The sequence below is a fragment of the Poecilia reticulata genome, linkage group LG20 (genome assembly GCF_000633615.1).
Source record: "Poecilia reticulata strain Guanapo linkage group LG20, Guppy_female_1.0+MT, whole genome shotgun sequence".
Lineage (NCBI taxonomy): Eukaryota > Metazoa > Chordata > Actinopteri > Cyprinodontiformes > Poeciliidae > Poecilia > Poecilia reticulata.
Window position 1 is genome coordinate 23,054,320 of NC_024350.1, and position 19,435 is coordinate 23,073,754.

Sequence of the window (19,435 nt, forward strand, 5' to 3'; positions counted from 1 at the left end):
AGGAAGGAAGGAAGGAAGGAAGGAAGGAAGGAAGGAAGGAAGGAAGGAAGGAAGGAAGGAAGGGACAGAGGAAAGACAGAAAGATGGAGTATTTTTTTGATACTCCATTTCTACACTATCTTGATTTTTTCACTCGTATCCAGACTCGCAAAACACTGGAATCACATTTTGTACTTTTAAAAACTGCATGCGGACACTGGGTGAAGGAAAGAAAGGCAAATCTGCACTATACTCCTCAGTCTGAATGTTTGTGAGTTGTTAAACTTCAAAAATAGAGCATTTAATGAAAACCATGATTGGAGGTTAGGGGGGGCAGTTAAACTTCCTGGAGGTCAGCAGGAATAAACCCATCACAGAGTAAACTGAAAAACCATTTCGGCTTCCATTTGAAGTTGATGGAGACTTGTGTGTTTGAGTAATTTGCTTTTGGACAGACAGATTGTCTGCTTGTCAGTCTTTGCATACGCTCCCCTCTGTGTGTTTTGATGTATGTCTCAACTGAACCAGAGGTCAGTATTTATGCCTCCTCCCCCCCATAAGTGTGTTTATGCCTGTGCTTCAGAGAGAAACGGCCTTGATAGAGCAGGACGTTGACCAGCCTCACGTCAGGTCCAGTTTAATGTAGAGCATCTGTCTCGGACACAATCATCGACCGTAGCCTGACAGCAAACGTCAGTGCTGAAAAATGCTTCCCTTCAACACTCACCAGCTCTCCGGTTTTCCAGAATGCACTTCATTCCAAAAGCTGTCAGCTGGTGCAGTCGATAAATATGTTCACTTACAAAGATTAGGAAAGATACTTTTAAATTAAAAAGGGCGAGGAAATAATATAACTCATTTTTAATTTTTTAATTTTTATTTTAAAGTTTCTATGTCATTTGCCCTACTTTTTCGGGCAGGTCGGTATGTTCTCATTCCTTACTGATAGAAAACTCAGTTCACTGTGGATAATATTGCAGTTTATAATGGCAGATGTTAAAGTGCTGTGGTTCTTGGGTTTTTCCTTAACATTCTCAAAAATTGAATTAAATCTTATGAGGGCAGTTTGGATCTTCTTTCAGACATGTGTGTTTGTTTGAAATGATGAGCTTGAAATCTGCCGTTCCACAAATATTTGCCAACATGGCCGGTCCAATTGTTCATTTTCTCAATCCAATGTGAGTGAAACTGCCAGCTACAGGCAAAACGTGTTTACTGACGGGAAATTAAAGGGGCTTCACCTTGAAATAAAAGATGATGTAGAACCACTTTCTGAAACTGTTGGTGGATGCGTAAACAATTGAAACCTCACACTTAAAAGCTTTAAACAAAAAGACAGCCATTTCTTTCTTACTGTCTGACATTAAAGTCGACTTAATGTTTTAGGTTGCGGATGTTGGCTAAATTCCAGATAATGAAAGAGAAAACTTCTTAAAATTACGTGCTTCAAATTTGATATACACTCAGATTACTATGACTTATAGCAATTTTGGTAAGTGTGGAGAGCCAAGATAAGAAGAGAACTGTGGACCTCCACCAGCCTGGTTAGTTCTTATGTGCAATTTCCAAGTGGATAAAAACAAACAATTACACAGAAACGGTATCACGTAACACCCACTGTAATCTCCAGCCTTTAACGGGCAAAGTTTGTCTGATTTAATATGGGTTTCCACTGTATTTGAGTTTATATGTCTAATTTCCACCCTGTGTGAATTAGATGAAATCAACCGTTAGTCTAAACTTGTTCACGCAGATGTTGTTCTTAAAATTCATTGCGCTCAGATAAATGATTAAAAGCCACAAATTATGATGCAGTTTATATTTCAGACTTGTCACTGTGTGTTAGAAATAACAATGAATCAGACACATTCAAAAGTGAAGTACTTCCCCTTTGTGTTAAAATCAACTAGAAGTTATGCTTTTAGCATAACTTCTAGTTATGCTAAAAGCCCCCATTTCTTGAGGTGCTGAAAACTAGTCATCCTGATCACTTTGCCAGGTGGCCCCCAAAGAAATCTCTTGTCCATTTTCCTGGTCAAGTGCCAAAAGTTTAAATATTTTCAATATGCTACGCTCACTGCCAGAAAGCTTACAAAACACCATTGTTTTTTAACAACTGGACAGAAAAGGTCATCATCCCAGAAGATCTCAGCAGGGTTGTCTGAGATAACGCTCATCACTTACTCGGAGCACAGTCGATGTACTCCAGGTCATCCAGGGCAGCTCCTCCGCTCAAGTCTCGGGAGCGAATCCCCTCGAAAATCACTTCAAAGTTCCTGAGGTTCCTCAGGGGCACCACCGCTTGGATCCACTGGTTTCCCTGATGTCCCGTTTTATTCCACATCTCAATTAAGCTGTCCTCCGTCTGCAGAGGAGAAATGACAAAGGATACACCATGTGGCAGCGTTTCACATTCTCCTCTGGTTTTTAACAAGAGGTTTCAAAGCTGCTGCAGTGATTACTGACAGAACTTCATCCTTCAAAACGCAGAGTCACAAGTCCACAGGGGATATTACTGAGGAAAAATGAGCTAAAAGTACGTTCTGGACTGAAGGCTGCTGGGAAACAGTGGACTTCATCTAAGAGGAGTTATTAAAGTCTCATTAACATAACATGATTGTAATAAGTTCAACGCCTGAGAGCAACTTTTCAGACTAAAAAAAATGCTCCGAGTTATGTCGACGAATTTGCTTCATACCACATATGGAACATATTAAGTACAAATTAGAATGTATTTTTCTGAAAGTCCACTCAGTTTTTTCCCATGATGCTACAGCTCAGGCACTAAATCATAGTTAAAGTGACTTTGAAACAGGTTATGTGGATGCAGTTCTCTATAAGCATAAACAGCATCAGTGACACTTACAAACACGTGTTTTATTACAAATACACTGTTCTGACCTCTGGACTTACTAAGGCAATAAAGAGGCAATAAAAGGCTTTTATGCTATATTAAATTTGTATATAACAACATTCTGAGTTATAGAGCTTAATTAATTGGCAAATAGTCATTTTTATTGGCTTCTTAATGCACATAAAAATAAAACTGATTGGTGTAATCAGTCTGTTTATAGGCCAAAAGACACTTGATGCTGATCCTCTTATTGTTTGCCATTACTTACCAATTTCCAGGAAGTGCCCAGAAAATAATAAAAAAAAAATATTATTATTTATATAATGCTTTAGTTGTGCAACTAGGCTTCATTTTTTTCTACTTGGGAAATGACTGCATATAAGGTAGGAACTTTAGGTTCCCTCTGAATGGCAAAACCAGACATTCCATTCCACTCGATCAATAAGTATTGGATAATAAAATCTGTTAAAAGTCAATGATAGTTAACAGAGCTAAAATAAAATTAAAATCACAATCCAAATAAAAAAAGAACACCATCAGTAATATTGATGGGGCAGAGTATAATTCTCTGTACTGTGTTTTTTTTTCTGATATCACTGATAACTACAGAAACATTTTGCTTCAGAGTAGAGAATCAGTTTCAGCAGTGAAAAATGTTTAACTACTGCAGACAGAAACGCTCTAATATAAAAAAATAAAAAATAAAACATGATTTTACACTTGCTGAATCTGAAGTTGCAAGAGGTGACCAGAGGCTCGACTGCAGTGAGACGAGTTCTGGTCTAATATGCTGGGGGGGGGGACACACACACACACAGAGGACAAGCAAAGTCACACTCTACTCTGCAGCTTGAAAGCATATTAAAATGCACCCTTGGGTGAGGCTTGTCCCCTCTGCTCTGAAGCCCTGACTTGAAATAATCTTGTTACGGCGAGAGTAGAGCACAGATTAATAGGTAGAGTTACAGCAGGACTTATTGAGATTTATGTCAGGGAGTAACGACTCAATCTATAAAAATAGCCCTAGAGCAACGGACGAATATACCATGATAGCTCTCACTTAAAGCCTGTTTGGCATATCGGTCGAGGCATTCATTTGATTGCTTTGAGTCTTCGCCTCCTGAGCTTTCATTTAGGGCACTGCAATCACAAATTTGGTTTAGAGCGCAAATATGTCGCAATATGTGAAACTCATTCTGATGGGTGAACCAGAAACAGAACAAAGACACAAAGTTGTAATTTTATAGAAATGCTTATGTCATTGAAATTTAAATGCGGTAACCATTGAGCTAAAATCCAATTTATATTCATGGCCTCTTTCATTTTACTGAACTGCTGGGAGCTGTTTTTTCTGAATGAATATTTTTCTTCTTGACCAAATGAAACAATATCAAAACAAGGAGGAGACGCTACCTTGCTTTTTTTCCTCTTAAGGTAATTGTAGGGTTTTGTTTCAGGTCAGAACATGCTTAATTGATCAGAGTTGTCATGTAACATATTTTACATGTATGGGAGAGAGTATACTCTCTTGGCGTTGACTAACGGCTCTCTGTAGTGTCAGCCCACAAAAACCGTCTAAAACAATGTAAATCTGCAAAAGAAATATACCATTGCTGCACAATATTTCACTGAATTGTAAATTCTTTGAAGATTAAAATGAGATTTTCAGATGAAGGACAACATAGGAGATTGTAAGTTGATACAGTGCCTAGTTAACTATTCACACTAATTAATGTTTTTTGTCACCACAAGATACTGTAAAGAAGCAAAAAGCTGATCTCCTTTTTTTTCTGGCCATCATGTAGGTAAGTTCCAAAAAACAGCAGAGGTATTATCTTCATTTTTCTTAATTGGAGATTTAGTTAGCTGATGTGCTTAAACTATTCTAAACTAATTTTCACACCAGTTCTTGTTAAGGGTGAGTTGGCACAACACTGTCCGATCCCATGGTCTTCAGCATATTGCATCAACATCAGGCTACTCTGTTTGCATACTTTGCTTTTAGCGTTATTCATTTATCCCTGAGTGAATGCCAAAAGTATGAATTTAATTGCTTGTGTCTCATGTCTTTTGTGCAAGAGAAAATACAAAAGACAGTGCCTTTCTGCTGAAAGGCAGAATCTGAATTATGGCACCATTAAATAACGTATTTTCCCAGTGATCGTAACTTACAAGAAACAATAGTCTTTTATCTGCAGAGGAGTCTCCCTCCCTTTTTCTTTATTTCCAGCCGATATTTCCATTTCACTCTGTGACATCGGCCCTGGTACTTGATGACGAATGACTATTAAGAGCAAACCAGGGATCTGGTGTAACAAACTGGGCTCTTAGCAAATTTCACAGGGGACCCACCTGCAATGCTTGCATGTAGGCTTTATTGCTGTAAAACGTGGGCGTGTGTAAGTTTGTATTCATGCTGCAGTTACAAGCCAGTGAATTATGAAGGCTATAAATGTGCAGTAATGTTATACATGAAAGCACAATGCAATATTATGTAAGTGTTAATGGCTTTGAACCTGCAAGGTCACACATTCACCTAATGTCACATAAGAGCTTAAAGTTACACTGAAAATCCGATCCCCCCCTCCTACACACGCACAACAGCTTGACTAATTAATGCCGATTTCTAAACTTTACACCTTCACCCACATGATTTACTGGCTTCTTTTAATATCCACAGCAAAAGGCTAAATCTACCTTTTTCCCTCCGTATGCAAGAGAGGAACAAATGTAAAATGGTCCACAGACATTCATCATCTCCTGCTTCTCATGCAGTCACATAATCAATAATGAGAGCCACAAAACCTGGTGCAATAACTATTAAATCCCATCATTTAAATTTCTAATATCCTACCACATTATGCTTTAAGGAAGAATCAATCGCACAAACGGCTTAAAACAGCTGCATTTTAAAAGAAAAATTTATAAATAAATATAATGACTGAATAAAATAGATATAGATTTTAAAAGATATGAACCTTTTTTTTTTTAAACTTCTGGTTTTCAGTCAACCTCAGACTTTTATTTTTATGCATTTCATTAGCCAAAGTTGACAAATATGTAAAAAAAAAAACGCGTCTTTCTTTTATGATTTTTTTTTGGGTTTGTTTTGGGCATCGGAGAGGATCTTCAACATCCACTGATCACACACTGGTGAAAAGACGATCCACCATCCTCCCAGCACTTTACCAATTTACTTTGAACATGGGATGAATATTTAAATGATTAAAGATAGGCTTCACTGGCTGAGTGTAACCATGGTGATCATGACTGAAATCAATTAAATTCTTCCTTTCTTGTCTGAACCAAAACTCGCTCCACCTTGATCAGCAGCCGGATGGTCCCTGTGGTCTTATGGGAAAGGTAGTACCAGAAGGACAGCTTGCAGACAGCGCTTGACTCTTTCCAAACAGAACTCCTTATATGAGCTTTGTCGCCTTTCAGTCCCACCGGAGTGGCCTCCAGGTAGACAAAATGGCCTGGAAGGTAAGAGAAGATAAGACAAGATGAAGGAGAAAAGTAACAAGATGAGAATTTTAGAATCTATTACAGCCACTGCAAAAATTGTGGCAAGGTCAAGGAGACTGAAGGGGTCGAGAGAGGGGGAGGATTGAGGGCTAAAGGTCACTGCGTAATCATGACCACATCTTTTAATGTGCCACTGGCTTTTGTAAAAGGGTAGCTCAAGGTTATTTTGTTAAGGGAAATCCATAGAGAAAGAAGGAACGTTTTAACGCAGCTGAATTCAAATGAAAAGAAAGCATCTGGGAGCAACATCTTTCTGTCTGAAAAAAACATCTGTGCACTGCTTCAAATTACACACTTTTACCTGTGCCTTGAATGATTTACAGAGCATTTTTCTGCTTTATTGCTTTGCAAGAGTAAAAGTGATCGTCACTTTCTTTTATTTGACTGTGCTAATCTTTCACTTGCAGTCATTTACAATTATACCCGGGACCACGCTAACAATGATTTCACAAATTACCTGGCTGTCAGTAGCTTCAAGTCTGAATTTTTCTTCTCCAAAACACAACCACTTTTCTTTTCTAAAGAGGCAGGAATTAGCAGATGCTGCTGTAACGACTATCATACTTTTCTGGGATACTCCTCTTCGGGGATAAAGGATAATTTTAAAAAAAGCAGGTGTTATAAAACCACAGATGGGAGGAACCTCAATTGAGGTTTACAAATTGCAAACTGAGAGTCGCTCCAGTTTGAACCAACTGATTAGTTTTCCAGAAAACAGAAAGCAAATGCAGGCTCTGCTGGGAGAGCGTGCAAAATCTAGCAGGCCTGAAAAACTCACATTAGTGCTGAGCATCACTCTACCATGTTTGTTAAATAACCATAACAAGACTTTGATTTTGATGGTGCTCTAGGTAGTAGGTGCATCTTTCTTTTTCCTTTTTAGCTTTAAAGCACAACGAGAAAAGTAATCAGGAAGGAGTGGTAAGATTAAATCAAATCATTTCTTGGTTGGCTTAAACACATAACCTGTTATCTGATGCAATATTACATTTACATTATAAAATATACTTTTTTCAGCTAATGCCAAATACTGTTGAACTAGTCTGATTGTGACCTGTATTTCTTTAGTTGCTTTTAACTACAATTAGTATTTGTGGTTAAAAGTAACTAACCTAGGCTAAACGCACACCAATTTATGTTTGTAACGTAAGTTTGTTTGTGGGTAAAATCATTTAAAAAAATTACGTTTTGAGATTAGACAGACTAATTTGGATAAATTACAAGCATCTGCTGTGTGCTACTTTTGAGCTACAAAGACCCAGCAGATAGCAAGCTTTACTATTCATTTGGGTTATTACAACGCGCCTTTTCAACGAGATTTCGGCTCTGAATCAATTATCCGAGTTTCCATTTCCAGAAAATTCACATACTGTGAAAAAGCTCATTGACTGACTTCGTGATTTGAATCAAACTGTTAAGATACATCACCAGAAGACATCAGATTTATTTTTGAAACAATATTCTAGCTCTAACAAATGGAACCACATACCGCTGTCATCCATCAGCGTGTGGTCATACGGCGGCCGTATGCTTTGAACAGATCCGGTATCGAGAGCCCAGTCGAAGTTATCAGCCAGCGAACTCTTCCAGCCACAGCGGCCGTTCTCAAACGAGCAGGAGGTGCCACAGTCCTCCTCGTCCGTACCGTCGCTGCAATCATTGGTGAAGTCACACATCTGCTCTGGAGTGTAACAGCTGCCTTTTCCACAAACGGAAGCCCCTGGAGGACAGAACCCTGGAAAAGAAGACAAGACAATTCAACATATTTCACGAGTTGATATGTTTGCAACCAAAATTAGCTTTCTGTGAATGTCAGTCTCTGGTCTGACTAAAGACATTCTGTGTCGGTATTAGATGTGAGGAGCAAGGTAGTCTATTTCTGCCTGTATGCAAGATATTTAAGTTACTACCAGGTCAAAATATCAGAAAATACTAGCGATATCCAAGATGCAGCCATGCATGATGAGAGATACTATTAATAAAGTTTGCTTTCAGGTGAAAAATGTAGCAAAATCCACATAGCAGTCTGGTAATGAGACTCACCCAGCAGAAGTTTATATTCAGTAGAATAATGAGTTTCACATCAACAACCTTGAGAACAACAGAACTGAATATATTTCATGGGATTTCATTTCACCCCTGACTTCAAAGGTCATAAGATAATTTAACACAAAAATAATAGACGCTGTTCCCCTTTTTTCTATTTGTCATTTTTGCAGGCAGCCTTGCAACAGACAGCAATTTCGGTGACTGTAGTTAAAATGTTCATTGTTTAAAACTGTCAAATTTCACATCTAAGGTTTTGGAAAAGAAACAGAGAAATCTGGACTCTAAAGAAGCAACTTTGTGCGTTTCACAAGATTAAACAGCATCCCAGCAGTGCAGTAAACCCTCAAGGGCACCCCTCTGCACACAGAGCTGTAGTTTCCTTAAGAAGCTTAGGAAGGACACAGGAGCATGGGGCTCTGAGCTCAAATCACTGTATCATTGATGGCGATACTTGGAAGGGGACGGTGGTGGGGGATCTGCTTCTTTTGGAGCCAAACATTCCAGCAGGGTCAGCGCTTAGCCTTAGGGTGGGGGAAGTGTTAGAAAGGAAGAAGGGTGGTCTCTGTAATTAAAGGAGAAAAAAGGGGTATAAGTCCTTCCTAATCCTTTGTTCCTCTTGAGGTGCACAGAACCAGAAGCAATGTGACCCAACAAAAGAAACACAGGAAGCCAGGAAGAGACAGCTCCTGACTCCTGACTGTCCCCTGCCTAAAGAACCTGTGAGGGGAATTCAATTAGAGAGAAATCATATTTTTACAAGGAGTTGACTCAGACATCTTCTATATCAGTCACCACTACCCTATATTTGATGCTGTTTTAATGTAACTCATGCAAAAAATAAAATAAAATAAAAATTGGTATTGGAATCATATTTCTAGATAAATACCTTAAGGGTCATGGTTGGATCAGATACCCTGGGTGACAATCTCTCCCCTAGTGGATGGATTTTAATTGAGCTCTACATTTTGCACAAAAAACGCAACCGAATCATATAAAATAAACTGATTACCCAAAGGATTTTTAATCATCTTTATCTGAACTATATGATCTATGCAGCTTGTAGGTCTCTACATACTTTGCACATGAAAAGACTGCGATGTTAGTCAATTCGTTTTTCAAAACCATCTTCAGTCAGTCAGATTGGAGTGTTTATGAACATCAATATTCAAATGTTGCCACAGATTCTCCATCGAAACTCTGGAATCAATGTCCTGCTGGAAGACAAACTGTCTCAAACTCTTTTGTTCTTTTCAAAGATTACCCAATATTTGGTTTAATTTGTTTGACCAATTATCCTGTCGTGAATTAAATGCATATTTCACAGGATGATGCTGCCACCACCCTGTTTCACCACTGGCGTGGAGTAATCAGGGTGAAACTTTTATACAGCTTCCATAGGTCTTTTTATTGCCATTGAGATTATTTTTTAAAAGCAATTGGTTTTTCTAGGTTATGTTCAGGGGTGTCAGAGTAGTAAGCCACTGAAATCCTATTTTCACCACAATTATTTTATCTAAGTTTAAATTAAGTACACATACTTTTATAAAGCACTATTAGAATAACAAAATACTCATATTACAATGAATACTTTCTTTTAGGGTATGCCAGAGAAAAAAAACAGTAGGAGAGACAGTTTTATTGGCACACACCACATCACCTTCTCCTGATGGTCTTCTTCTGATGGTCTTCTTCCAATTATCAGCAAATAAAATGCTTCCAGCAGTTTCATTAAAGTCTGTTTTAACAAGCTGGTAACGGCCTAATAAAACATTAGTTGTGCTATATTATAAAACATTAGGTGTGCTATATTGTTTGATTCAAATGTTCTCGATTTTCTCTGAATCATGTGATGGTATATAAATTGAAGCTGTGGCAGAAAAAGCCCCTGAGGAGTGATAGTCTGTAATTACAGTTCCTGCTGCCTCTTGTCTCATCAGTATTACTGTACATCCTGCCAACACACAGACTGAAAGAGCTGCATTCAGCCACAGCTCTCCTCCCTGCTGGCTACTCAATTACTGAGAGGACCATGGATTTTAGCTCCAGTTCAGTTTTTAAGTGATGTTTTCTTTATTACTCTCTTCATATTTCTTTTCCTTACCTACAATATGTCCTCCAATTTTATTACCAAAATGTGTGAAAAAGTGATCAAAATAGATTTATCTTTCATCTTAGCATAACTTCATATCTTCCTTCTGGCTCTGATTGGCTGTTTTTGACTGGGAGTGAAACATTTCTGCAGATGGCAGTAGGGCCACAGGGAGAAGTTGGAGGAGCACAGATTTGTTGCCTCTTATTATACTGTCACAACATAGTGACAATTTTGATAAATATGTAAAAAAAACAAAAAACATAATTATTTTACTTATATGTAAGAGTTACCTACTGCTGCATTAACTCTTTATGTAGCCAGTGATGCTGTGGCCATTCTGAAGACAGACAAAAGAGAAAACCCCATTGCTAAAGACATCCAGCTGATTACAGAGTGAGGCAATAAACTGTGGGTCTGACACTTTTGTAATTACCCAAACTAACATAAAGCTGTCAATACTGTTCTGGGTATAAATGAGAGCACTCCTGAAAAACAAGAAAACGACCAAAAAACACTGGCAGCATTACAGTTTCAATCTTTACTATTTATAAACCCTCCTAATTATCTTCGCTCATATTGAAAAAAGCTGGGCAACACATTTAATAGTCCCTCTGTAACTAAATTGACAGAGGCAATAAATCTGCTGCTGTTGTTGTTGTTGTTGTTGTTGTTGTTGTTGTAAGGGTTCCCCATAAAACATGTGAGTAATGTTGGAGAACTTAAATAGGACTGAGACACAGAGTGTGAAAAGATTCATTTACACTACTTGGATGATATTTCCCTACAAAACTTAACAAATTGTTTCATAACGACTGCATAAACCAGATTGTTACTGTGGGAATTTCCCAGCAGTTATAATTCTCCGACTGCCAAAATTTCCCTGGCAAAGCTGATTAAAATCGCTCACATCTACAGAGAATGGAGACCGTTCCTAAAACCAGAAAAAAAAAAAAAGAAAAAAGTTTTAATTGGGCTCTTGTGGCATCTTTATCGCGCTAGCAGTAATTTTTAAAATGTGTGATTAGATTGAATATCTGTCCTTGAGGAAACTAAATGTGCAGCTATTAAATGAAAATGTGAACAGTACCAAAGTCAAGGCATGGAAACAGCTAAGTAGTTCAGAAGAGGACTGAGCAACAATAGCAAATGTTTTATTGTTATGTTTTTAGGGGACGGATAACACACTGTTGACTCAGTCTATGAAAACTAAGGTGCCACCTGTAAGGTCTGCAGTTTTCTGTTGTTAAGAAGCGGTCAAAGGTCACAGCTGTTACCTGGAGACATCACACACAGCCAATGTCTCACCGGATTTTATGGAGCTTAATAAAACTCCCTTTTGCAGCAGAGGTTTTTACTTGACACTTATCTGAAAGCACATGCAGCATTAGGGTTTCAATGAGTCTTCCCACAGTAACTCTTCTATGTATCAAGTAATTGCTTTAAGGGCAGCCAACAACCTCAAAAAATATTTCTGACTATTTTAACAAGTATAAGTTTGATTACAGTATGTCTGCCATATCATTCAGTGTGTAGCACGACATTGTCTAACAACTAAACCTTTTTAGTCTCCATGTGTTTTACAGAGGTAAACATGCTGTCCCTACCATGACCGTTAGTAGTGGCAGAATTGTTTTTAGTTCGAACAACCAGAGTTGATTGTCTGAGCTACATAGGGTGTGATCCAATAAAAAAGTCTGTTAGAAGCTTCAAAAAACTTGAGACTGAGACACAGGATCACCTCTGGAAAGACTTGAAGTTTTCTGTTAACAGATGACCTCCAAGATAGTGAAAATATTCAGTCTCTCAATGTGCAAAACCCAAATACTTGGAGGTTGTTCTACAACTTTTTTTTATATTATATAAAGAGATACATTTAAACCATGTATTTTATTTTCAATCATGCATTACTCTGCGTCGATCATTTACATTAAATCGCCCAAAATGTATTCATATTTGTGGTTTCAATAAATAATAAATAGTCGCTAAGTTTTATGCATAAGAATACTTTTGGAATCCACTGCAAGTTGCCACGTTTTAAATGAGCTGCTGTACTCCGGACAGCATGTGATGCAGAAATGACTGATTTAGGCTGACACTCCTAGCAGCTGTCTAGATGAGACAGCGTCACCCTGGCAACAACTCGAAGATGGGGGAAAGATAATCTGCTCATCCAATTCAAAAGAAATGTCAGGGAGTCACACCTGAGAGAAACTCTGAAGACCGAAAGCATTAATTTCACTGATCATGAGAGAAGATTTCCCAATCTAAATCCCCTCTGTCTTTTTTTATTTTCTTTTTTAAAATGTAGTTTCAAAAAGAAAAAGGCTGCATGTTAATTTTAATGTATTCTGAAGTGAACTCTACCTGTTGGAGGAGCAGGAGGAGGAGTGCTGTCCGTTACCAACACTGTGGGGGAGAGGAGGCATCCTGGAGAGAAGGTGATATCATCCAGACAGATGTCTCCCTTTTCGCTGCGCCCCACCTTCCCTTCAAACACCACCTGGAAGTCTGCAGAGGAGCTCAGCTGGAGTTCCTTCATTTGCCAGTAGTTGCCCTGATCTCCAGTCAGGTTCAGCAGGAGGTGAAGACTTTCCTCGGTTTTCGCAAAAACACTGAGGGTTCCGATTCCGTCTCCAGACATGTGATAGTAGAAACGCATCTACCCAGAAAAAACAGTAAATCTGTCAAGAACTGAATGCATTCTTATCATATTTATTTAAACAGGTTTTATGTTGCTGTCCATTTGTGTCTATTTCATCACAAATATTTTGACTTTCTAAGCATTTTTTTACTGTATCTCACTCATATAAATTATTTTTGTTAAACAATTTAAATAAACCGTGACTTTCCTTTCACTGACAGCAACAGGCATGGATTTGTATATGTATGTATTTATGGTTAACATATACATTTTCTTTTTTCATACATTTTTCTTTGTTTAAAAAAAGAAAGGAGCCAATCCAAAATTTCAACTTATGTGTTATTTATATTTTATAAATTATTTATTATTTATAAATATAATTATAAAAGAAATGATAAATAATTAAAAAAAAGAACCGTTACGTACTTGTCATTTATTTCCGACTTTATTAAGAAATATTTTATATTTATTTCTGTGTTTACAATGCATGCTTTTGAATTTTAGTGTCTTCCGTTTTTGATTTTTTTTTCTATTTCATAACTGCATGGCAGCTTTTTTTTTTTTTTTACAATTCTTTATGTTTGATATCAATTAATTTTTTTGCAAAGTAGAGGTTTAATCTAACTAATCTGACTAATTTCTTGAAAATGCAGATATTTTAACTATGTAATTACTCATTTAATTGAAGTCTTTCAGGGTTAGTGAAGGTAATTGATTGTTTTTATATTTACTCAGCCAATTTAATGTCTAGTTCCTCTTTTTCTAGCTCACTTCTTTAACGACACAAAGATAATGATAATTCTCCCAGATTCAGATTAGAAACACTGATGCTTTATGGGCGTCCTCTGAAAATGGAGGAGGCATTTTCAAGAGCAACTGGTCTTCTGCTGTCTACTTCATAGAAAAAGAAGCCTCTTTCTCTCCTCTCCACTTCCCTGCTCCATCTTTCCTTCATTTTCATTCCAGCCTTCTCCCTGACTTTATGATTGATTGATGGGTCAGGATGATGATAAGGTGCGCTCGACTCAGAGCCAGCAGGGCAGTCAATCAAGAAATCAGTCCTGATGGAGGCTGACAGATGCGAGCACAGAGTTTTGAATAAGTGCATCAGCACATTTTTTATTGTAATTTTTATGCTATTTTAACCCCAAAAATCTCATATGAGACTGTAGGTGCTTTATAACTACAGATCAAATCTATGATTTATAATTTTTGAGTAAAGTTTGGGAGAACATGTTTTTGACTCATTCAAAATTGATGTTTTGAATGATGCTTTGAATGCTATTATATAGATTATTAGCGGAAACGTATACTGATATTATTGGATCTAAGTATTGACACATGGACTCAAGATTAGGAACTGCTGTTGTGATTTAAATTTTATCTGGTTGAATTCTTCGCGACCTTGTCATGTCTAAACATGACAAAGTGATACATGTAGTTCCACAAGGCTCAATTTAGTTAATTGGGGCCTGCCATGGCAACGCACAGGAAATTTTTTTTCTGATAATGAATTGCCACAAAGTATAAATCAGATTTTTACTTTTATGTTGAATGTCTGTTTTATAATACTTTCACCGCCTGACAAAAAAAAACAAAAAAACATTTTCACTTTTCTGAAAAATTCCCGTACTGCACAATTCTTGTTAAGTAGTATTATAAACAATAATATTACCTGTTATTTTTCACTTTTGGTCCAAAGTAGACATGTAATAAATCAATTTATAATTGGCTAAATATATGTTTTGCACTGCTCTACTCTACTAGTACTTTCTTAAAAAGAAAAGATCACCCTCTTAAATTTGGAGAGAGCTCATGTTGCACAAATGTTACTCTGTGAATGAGTTTTCTGCCAATGTTAGCATTGATTTTAAGCTACTTATTGTGAATTTTCTTAACATGTTTGTATAGTTAGGTTATGACTATCTGATTTCAAAATTAACTTGAGAATCTGTACTGCAAATGTGGACTCACCTTGCACTGTGAACTCCTTCTGCTCAGTAAGGGTCCAATCACACGGGCAGCGTCACCCACCGCCTGAGGGAATGAGCTCTCCAGGTAAAGGTAGTGTCCAGTGGGATCTCTCAAGGTGTGGTCACTGGACGGGCCCGTTCCAACAGTTGAGGTGCTGCCTGCTTTGATCAGCCATTCAAAGTCGTCTTGTCGGCACTGGCGCCAAGAGCAGAGGTCAAACTCAAAATCGCAGCGTCCGCTAAAGCCCTCTGAAAGACAACAAGAGGAAAAGAGATATCAACATAGGTTTTCAAATTGATTTGGGAATTAATCTTTCCTTGCAGATAAAAAAAAAAAAAACATGAGGTCTCACTGCAGATGAAAGGGTCCTCATCTGAATTATCCCCGCAGTGGTTGATGAAGTCACACAAATTGTCCTGAGGGATGCAGTGGCTGTTTGCGCAGGCAAACTGCTCTGATGTGCACGGCTGGCCGGATGGAAGAACGGGGGAGCAATCCTGGAAGCTGACATCGTCTATCACTACATCCCCCATGTAGCTGATCCCTCGTTTCGCCCTGAACACCACCTGACATTTTTAACACCAGTGTAAAAAAAGGACTGATAACTTAACATTCAAGATGAATGTGCATGTGTTTGCAATGTAGAAGATAACTGAGCATTTATAAATAAATCAGAATTGTTTGTAGTTGATTGCACATGATAAGTAAGCAAAGGACATTGCTTAGAATCTGAGTGTGTCACACATTACAAGATTTTGGGTGCAAAAATCATCAGCAGACCTGAAAGTCATTTGATAAACCCAAAAACACTTCAGCTCGTTTCCATCCGTTGCCTTGGTTACCGGTCTGAGACCAAACCACATGGGTGAGGTCTTTGTGTCTGAACAGCACCTGTGGAAGAGATAAAAAATCTCTAACATGGTTCTGATGGGACATGCATTTTAACTCAAAGTTTCACTGGGGTATTTACTTGCAGGGTTCCCACGGTGAATCCACTCATGTGGTACCAGAATATGAGGGTACACTGTGGAGCAGTGGAGGAGATGCCTGGTGTTTGGAGGTCAGAGAACTGACCATAGCCGCCGTTTGAGCTGTCTGCATACATATACCAACCCTTAGGGCTGTTACTACAGAAGGAACAATATAGAACAGCAATAAGTACGTTATTGAAAATCAATTGAATTAACATTTTCCAGAACTCTTGTCATTTTTTCCCCCAAAATTGCTTTGGACATTTCTAAATTATTTTGCAACAAACTGTAAAACAACCACTCCTTTTGTATAATTAATCATTTGTTACAATTATTCCTAGTAACATCAATCACAGGCTGCAAAGTGGGGCAGTTGGAAGCAACTGTTGACTTGCAGCAAAAAGGCACTGATTTTTACCTGGGGTCTTTCAGCCAAAAAAAAAATAATCAAAAATTGTTGTTAATCATAGTTCATTTATAATTTAAAAAGAAAAGCATCACTACATCCTTACAACAGCAGTGACACGCCTTCTTGTTTGACAAATTTGTTTTCTCAATCAACTAACGTGTTTTAAAGGACAGGGATATTTATCTCTGGCTCTCACAGAGTGTGGTCGTTAGTTGGACGGTGGTTCTGCTCTCCGTCATGAATGCTTTTCCCCTGGTCGGCTGCCCAGCGAAACACGTGGTTCACGCTGAAAGAAGGACTAACGACAGTCCAGCCGCAAGAAACGCCGCCTTCAAAATCGCATCTTTCCTTCACTGAAAGAGAGAGAGGCATGCAACTTGGAAAAAAGCAGGACAGGGAGGAATAATAGGTAGTAAAAACCCCATTTACCGCAGTTTGTTTCATCTGATCCATCAGAGCAGTCCTGCTTGAAGTCGCACACTTGGCTGAGTAAAACACACTCGCCATGTGTTCCACACACAAACTGCCCTTCGGGGCAATTGTTGGGTATAACCGTCGGGGCCGGAGTGGTCAGTGGTGGGGTGATCAGAGAAGGTAGCTCTCCTGCAACATAAGACAAGGGGTCGGGGGTAAATAAAACAGTGAAGAGCTGATTCCCTGGGTTTATCTGATGTGTTGAAGGTTTACCAGGAAACAGCTGACAGTCCAGGAAGGAAAGGTCATCGATCGCAATGTCTCCTTCAAAATCGTCTCCAACTGTGCCTTCAATTAAAATCTAAAAACGGGAAAAATTACTAAAACATAATAGGCAATAATCTTAATTATTATTGCTGATTTTTTTTAATGATGGATAGATCATAAAAACACATCTCAGCTGTTATTAAAATCCCTGTAGTTCTTCAAAAATATCACACCATTGTTACGGGTTACACCATTATGAGCTATTGTTTCTGTCTTTCTTTTTTTTAATGTCGTCATAATGACTTTGAATACTCAGGAATATATTTCCAATCTAGGAGCTCACGTTTAAGCTTCTGTTTTTGTCCTTATATGTTGTTCTTCTTTTCACTGCATTCAGGCAGATCCCTCTCTGCCAGAATTAAATTAATCTGTGTCAATATTTTAAACGTTTCCCTGTCTGCACTCAATTAAATTAACAAATGGAGCTCCTGTTCCAGTGACACGGCCCAGGAAAAGTCTTTAACTGCCTGTCAAGTTGGAATCACTCATGAGTGATGACAACAGAACATCCATCTTCTGTGATCGATGCTGAGCACTAAAGCAATTAAATGGATCTTCATCACGCAGTGCTCTGGAATGCATTTGTAAATATGGACTCTTTGTTTAACTAGAGATTCACTGCGAGCTGCTACGGATCTGTGTTTACCCCAAACTCAGGTTTGTCTGTGCCTGCAAGGTGACTGCAAATGATTTGCAGTCAGATGTGATTGAAGTTATTAAGCAAGAACTTAAAATTTATTTTTTGTCTAATGTACTTTTAGACATCTTACAGTAGTGAACTGTAATTTTACAATATATGATTCACCTCTCACCTTTAAGTTCATGCTGATTTGTAGAATAATGGTCGATTAAGACATTCTTGGACCTGAATTCCACATAGGACCTATTTATTCTTACGTGACTTTTGCGACCCGTTTGTTCAAAGCTCTACTTCGAAATTAGATGTTCAGTATGCATTCTTGTATGTGTATTTGGTTAGTCGTAATCCTAAATATTGATCTCTTACCTGGAAAGGCTGCGCATTGTGCAGGTACATCGTCTTCCTGTGCCACAGGTTTCCTTGGTTTCCATATTTTGCCCAGAGGAGCACGCCACGGCCTGTCGTGGTTGTCCTCATGTACACCGCGAGGCTGAACACGTGCGATCCAAACATGCAGTAATGGAAGCGAAAAGCACAGCGGTGGTGGGGGGACAAAGCTGGGTCCTTGCCAGGGTGGTAGGTGGGTTCAAATACGGGGCTCAGCAGCACAGCTGTGTCCTTGAACTCCTGGGGGAAGGAAGACTCAATGTAGAGGTAATGACCGGAGGTGTTCCCCAGCGTGTGGTCCTTCCAGGGGCCTGTGTTTAGGGTTGGAGTCAGGCCCTGGATGCGGGTCCAGTTAAACACATCTCCTCCACCCGTTTCCTGCTTCCAGTTGCACAGTCCATCTTCAAAGTCGCACTGAATGTCTGGAGCTGTGAAAACCAGTAAGACCGAGAAGATCTGAAATTGCAAACTTTAATAATGTAAATATGCCCTATGCTTTACTGATGAGTTTAGGAAAGCATTTGATTTTAGATAGTTTGCCTACAATACTACATTCAAACTTTTGAGACATTGCTGAAAATGTAATCAAAAGGCAAAAAAATCCAATGCAATCCATTGCTGTGAAATGTTTCAAATCATCAAACTCAGACAAAGATCATTTCAGCAAATAGAGCTATTTTGGTCACACACTTTGGGACTTTGGTCTTGTGTTTGGCTTTATTTTTGTCAGTCTTTTCACGTTCGGTTCATTCCTTAGGTTTAAGATTCCTAGTTGGCTGTTGTGGTAGTTGATATGCATTGTGAGTTGCAGTCCTTCTTACTTGATCTTAGGTCCTGATTTCCTGATTCTTTATTAGCTCTTGTGTTTTTGCTATTTACTTATGTTATTGTCTTAGTTTCCAGATTCATACCAGATGTGACAGAATGCACATCATTAAACGGAGCATTTTCCAAACACATACTGGAGGTCATCAGTATGTTTTAAGGAAATGCACAGCGGTCTTTGTTTTTCTTTGTGGTCAAGGTTTTCTGTATTGGGGCTCTCCAATAAGTCATTTTGATCAATCTTTGTTTTATTGTTGAATCATTAACTCTCATCTTAACTTACTGAGGTGATGCTGTTCTATGACTTAGATTTTTTTATGGGTGCTTTTGCCTAGTGTTAGCCAA

At 38.3% G+C, this 19,435-nt stretch overlaps 1 protein-coding gene across 4 annotated transcripts in view; it reads right to left on the reverse strand.

The window, feature by feature from the left end:
- malrd1 (MAM and LDL receptor class A domain containing 1) overlaps positions 1 to 19,435 on the reverse strand; it is a 42,739-nt gene that overhangs the window by 12,499 nt on the left and 10,805 nt on the right. For all 4 annotated transcript variants that reach the window (XR_001776004.1, XR_001776005.1, XM_008396724.2 and 1 more), the window contains exons 10-21: positions 18,245 to 18,693; positions 17,185 to 17,272; positions 16,927 to 17,100; positions 16,694 to 16,850; positions 16,088 to 16,244; positions 15,898 to 16,008; positions 15,470 to 15,683; positions 15,118 to 15,365; positions 12,867 to 13,161; positions 7,851 to 8,096; positions 6,155 to 6,312; positions 2,164 to 2,344 (exon numbers count right to left, since the gene is read on the reverse strand). Coding sequence is in view for 2 of the 4 variants with exons in the window: in XM_008396724.2 (XP_008394946.1) it covers positions 2,164 to 2,344; positions 6,155 to 6,312; positions 7,851 to 8,096; positions 12,867 to 13,161; positions 15,118 to 15,365; positions 15,470 to 15,683; positions 15,898 to 16,008; positions 16,088 to 16,244; positions 16,694 to 16,850; positions 16,927 to 17,100; positions 17,185 to 17,272; positions 18,245 to 18,693 (2,478 nt within the window). In the remaining 2 variants the exon portion in view is untranslated. The remainder of the gene's footprint in view (positions 1 to 2,163; positions 2,345 to 6,154; positions 6,313 to 7,850; positions 8,097 to 12,866; positions 13,162 to 15,117; positions 15,366 to 15,469; positions 15,684 to 15,897; positions 16,009 to 16,087; positions 16,245 to 16,693; positions 16,851 to 16,926; positions 17,101 to 17,184; positions 17,273 to 18,244; positions 18,694 to 19,435) is intronic.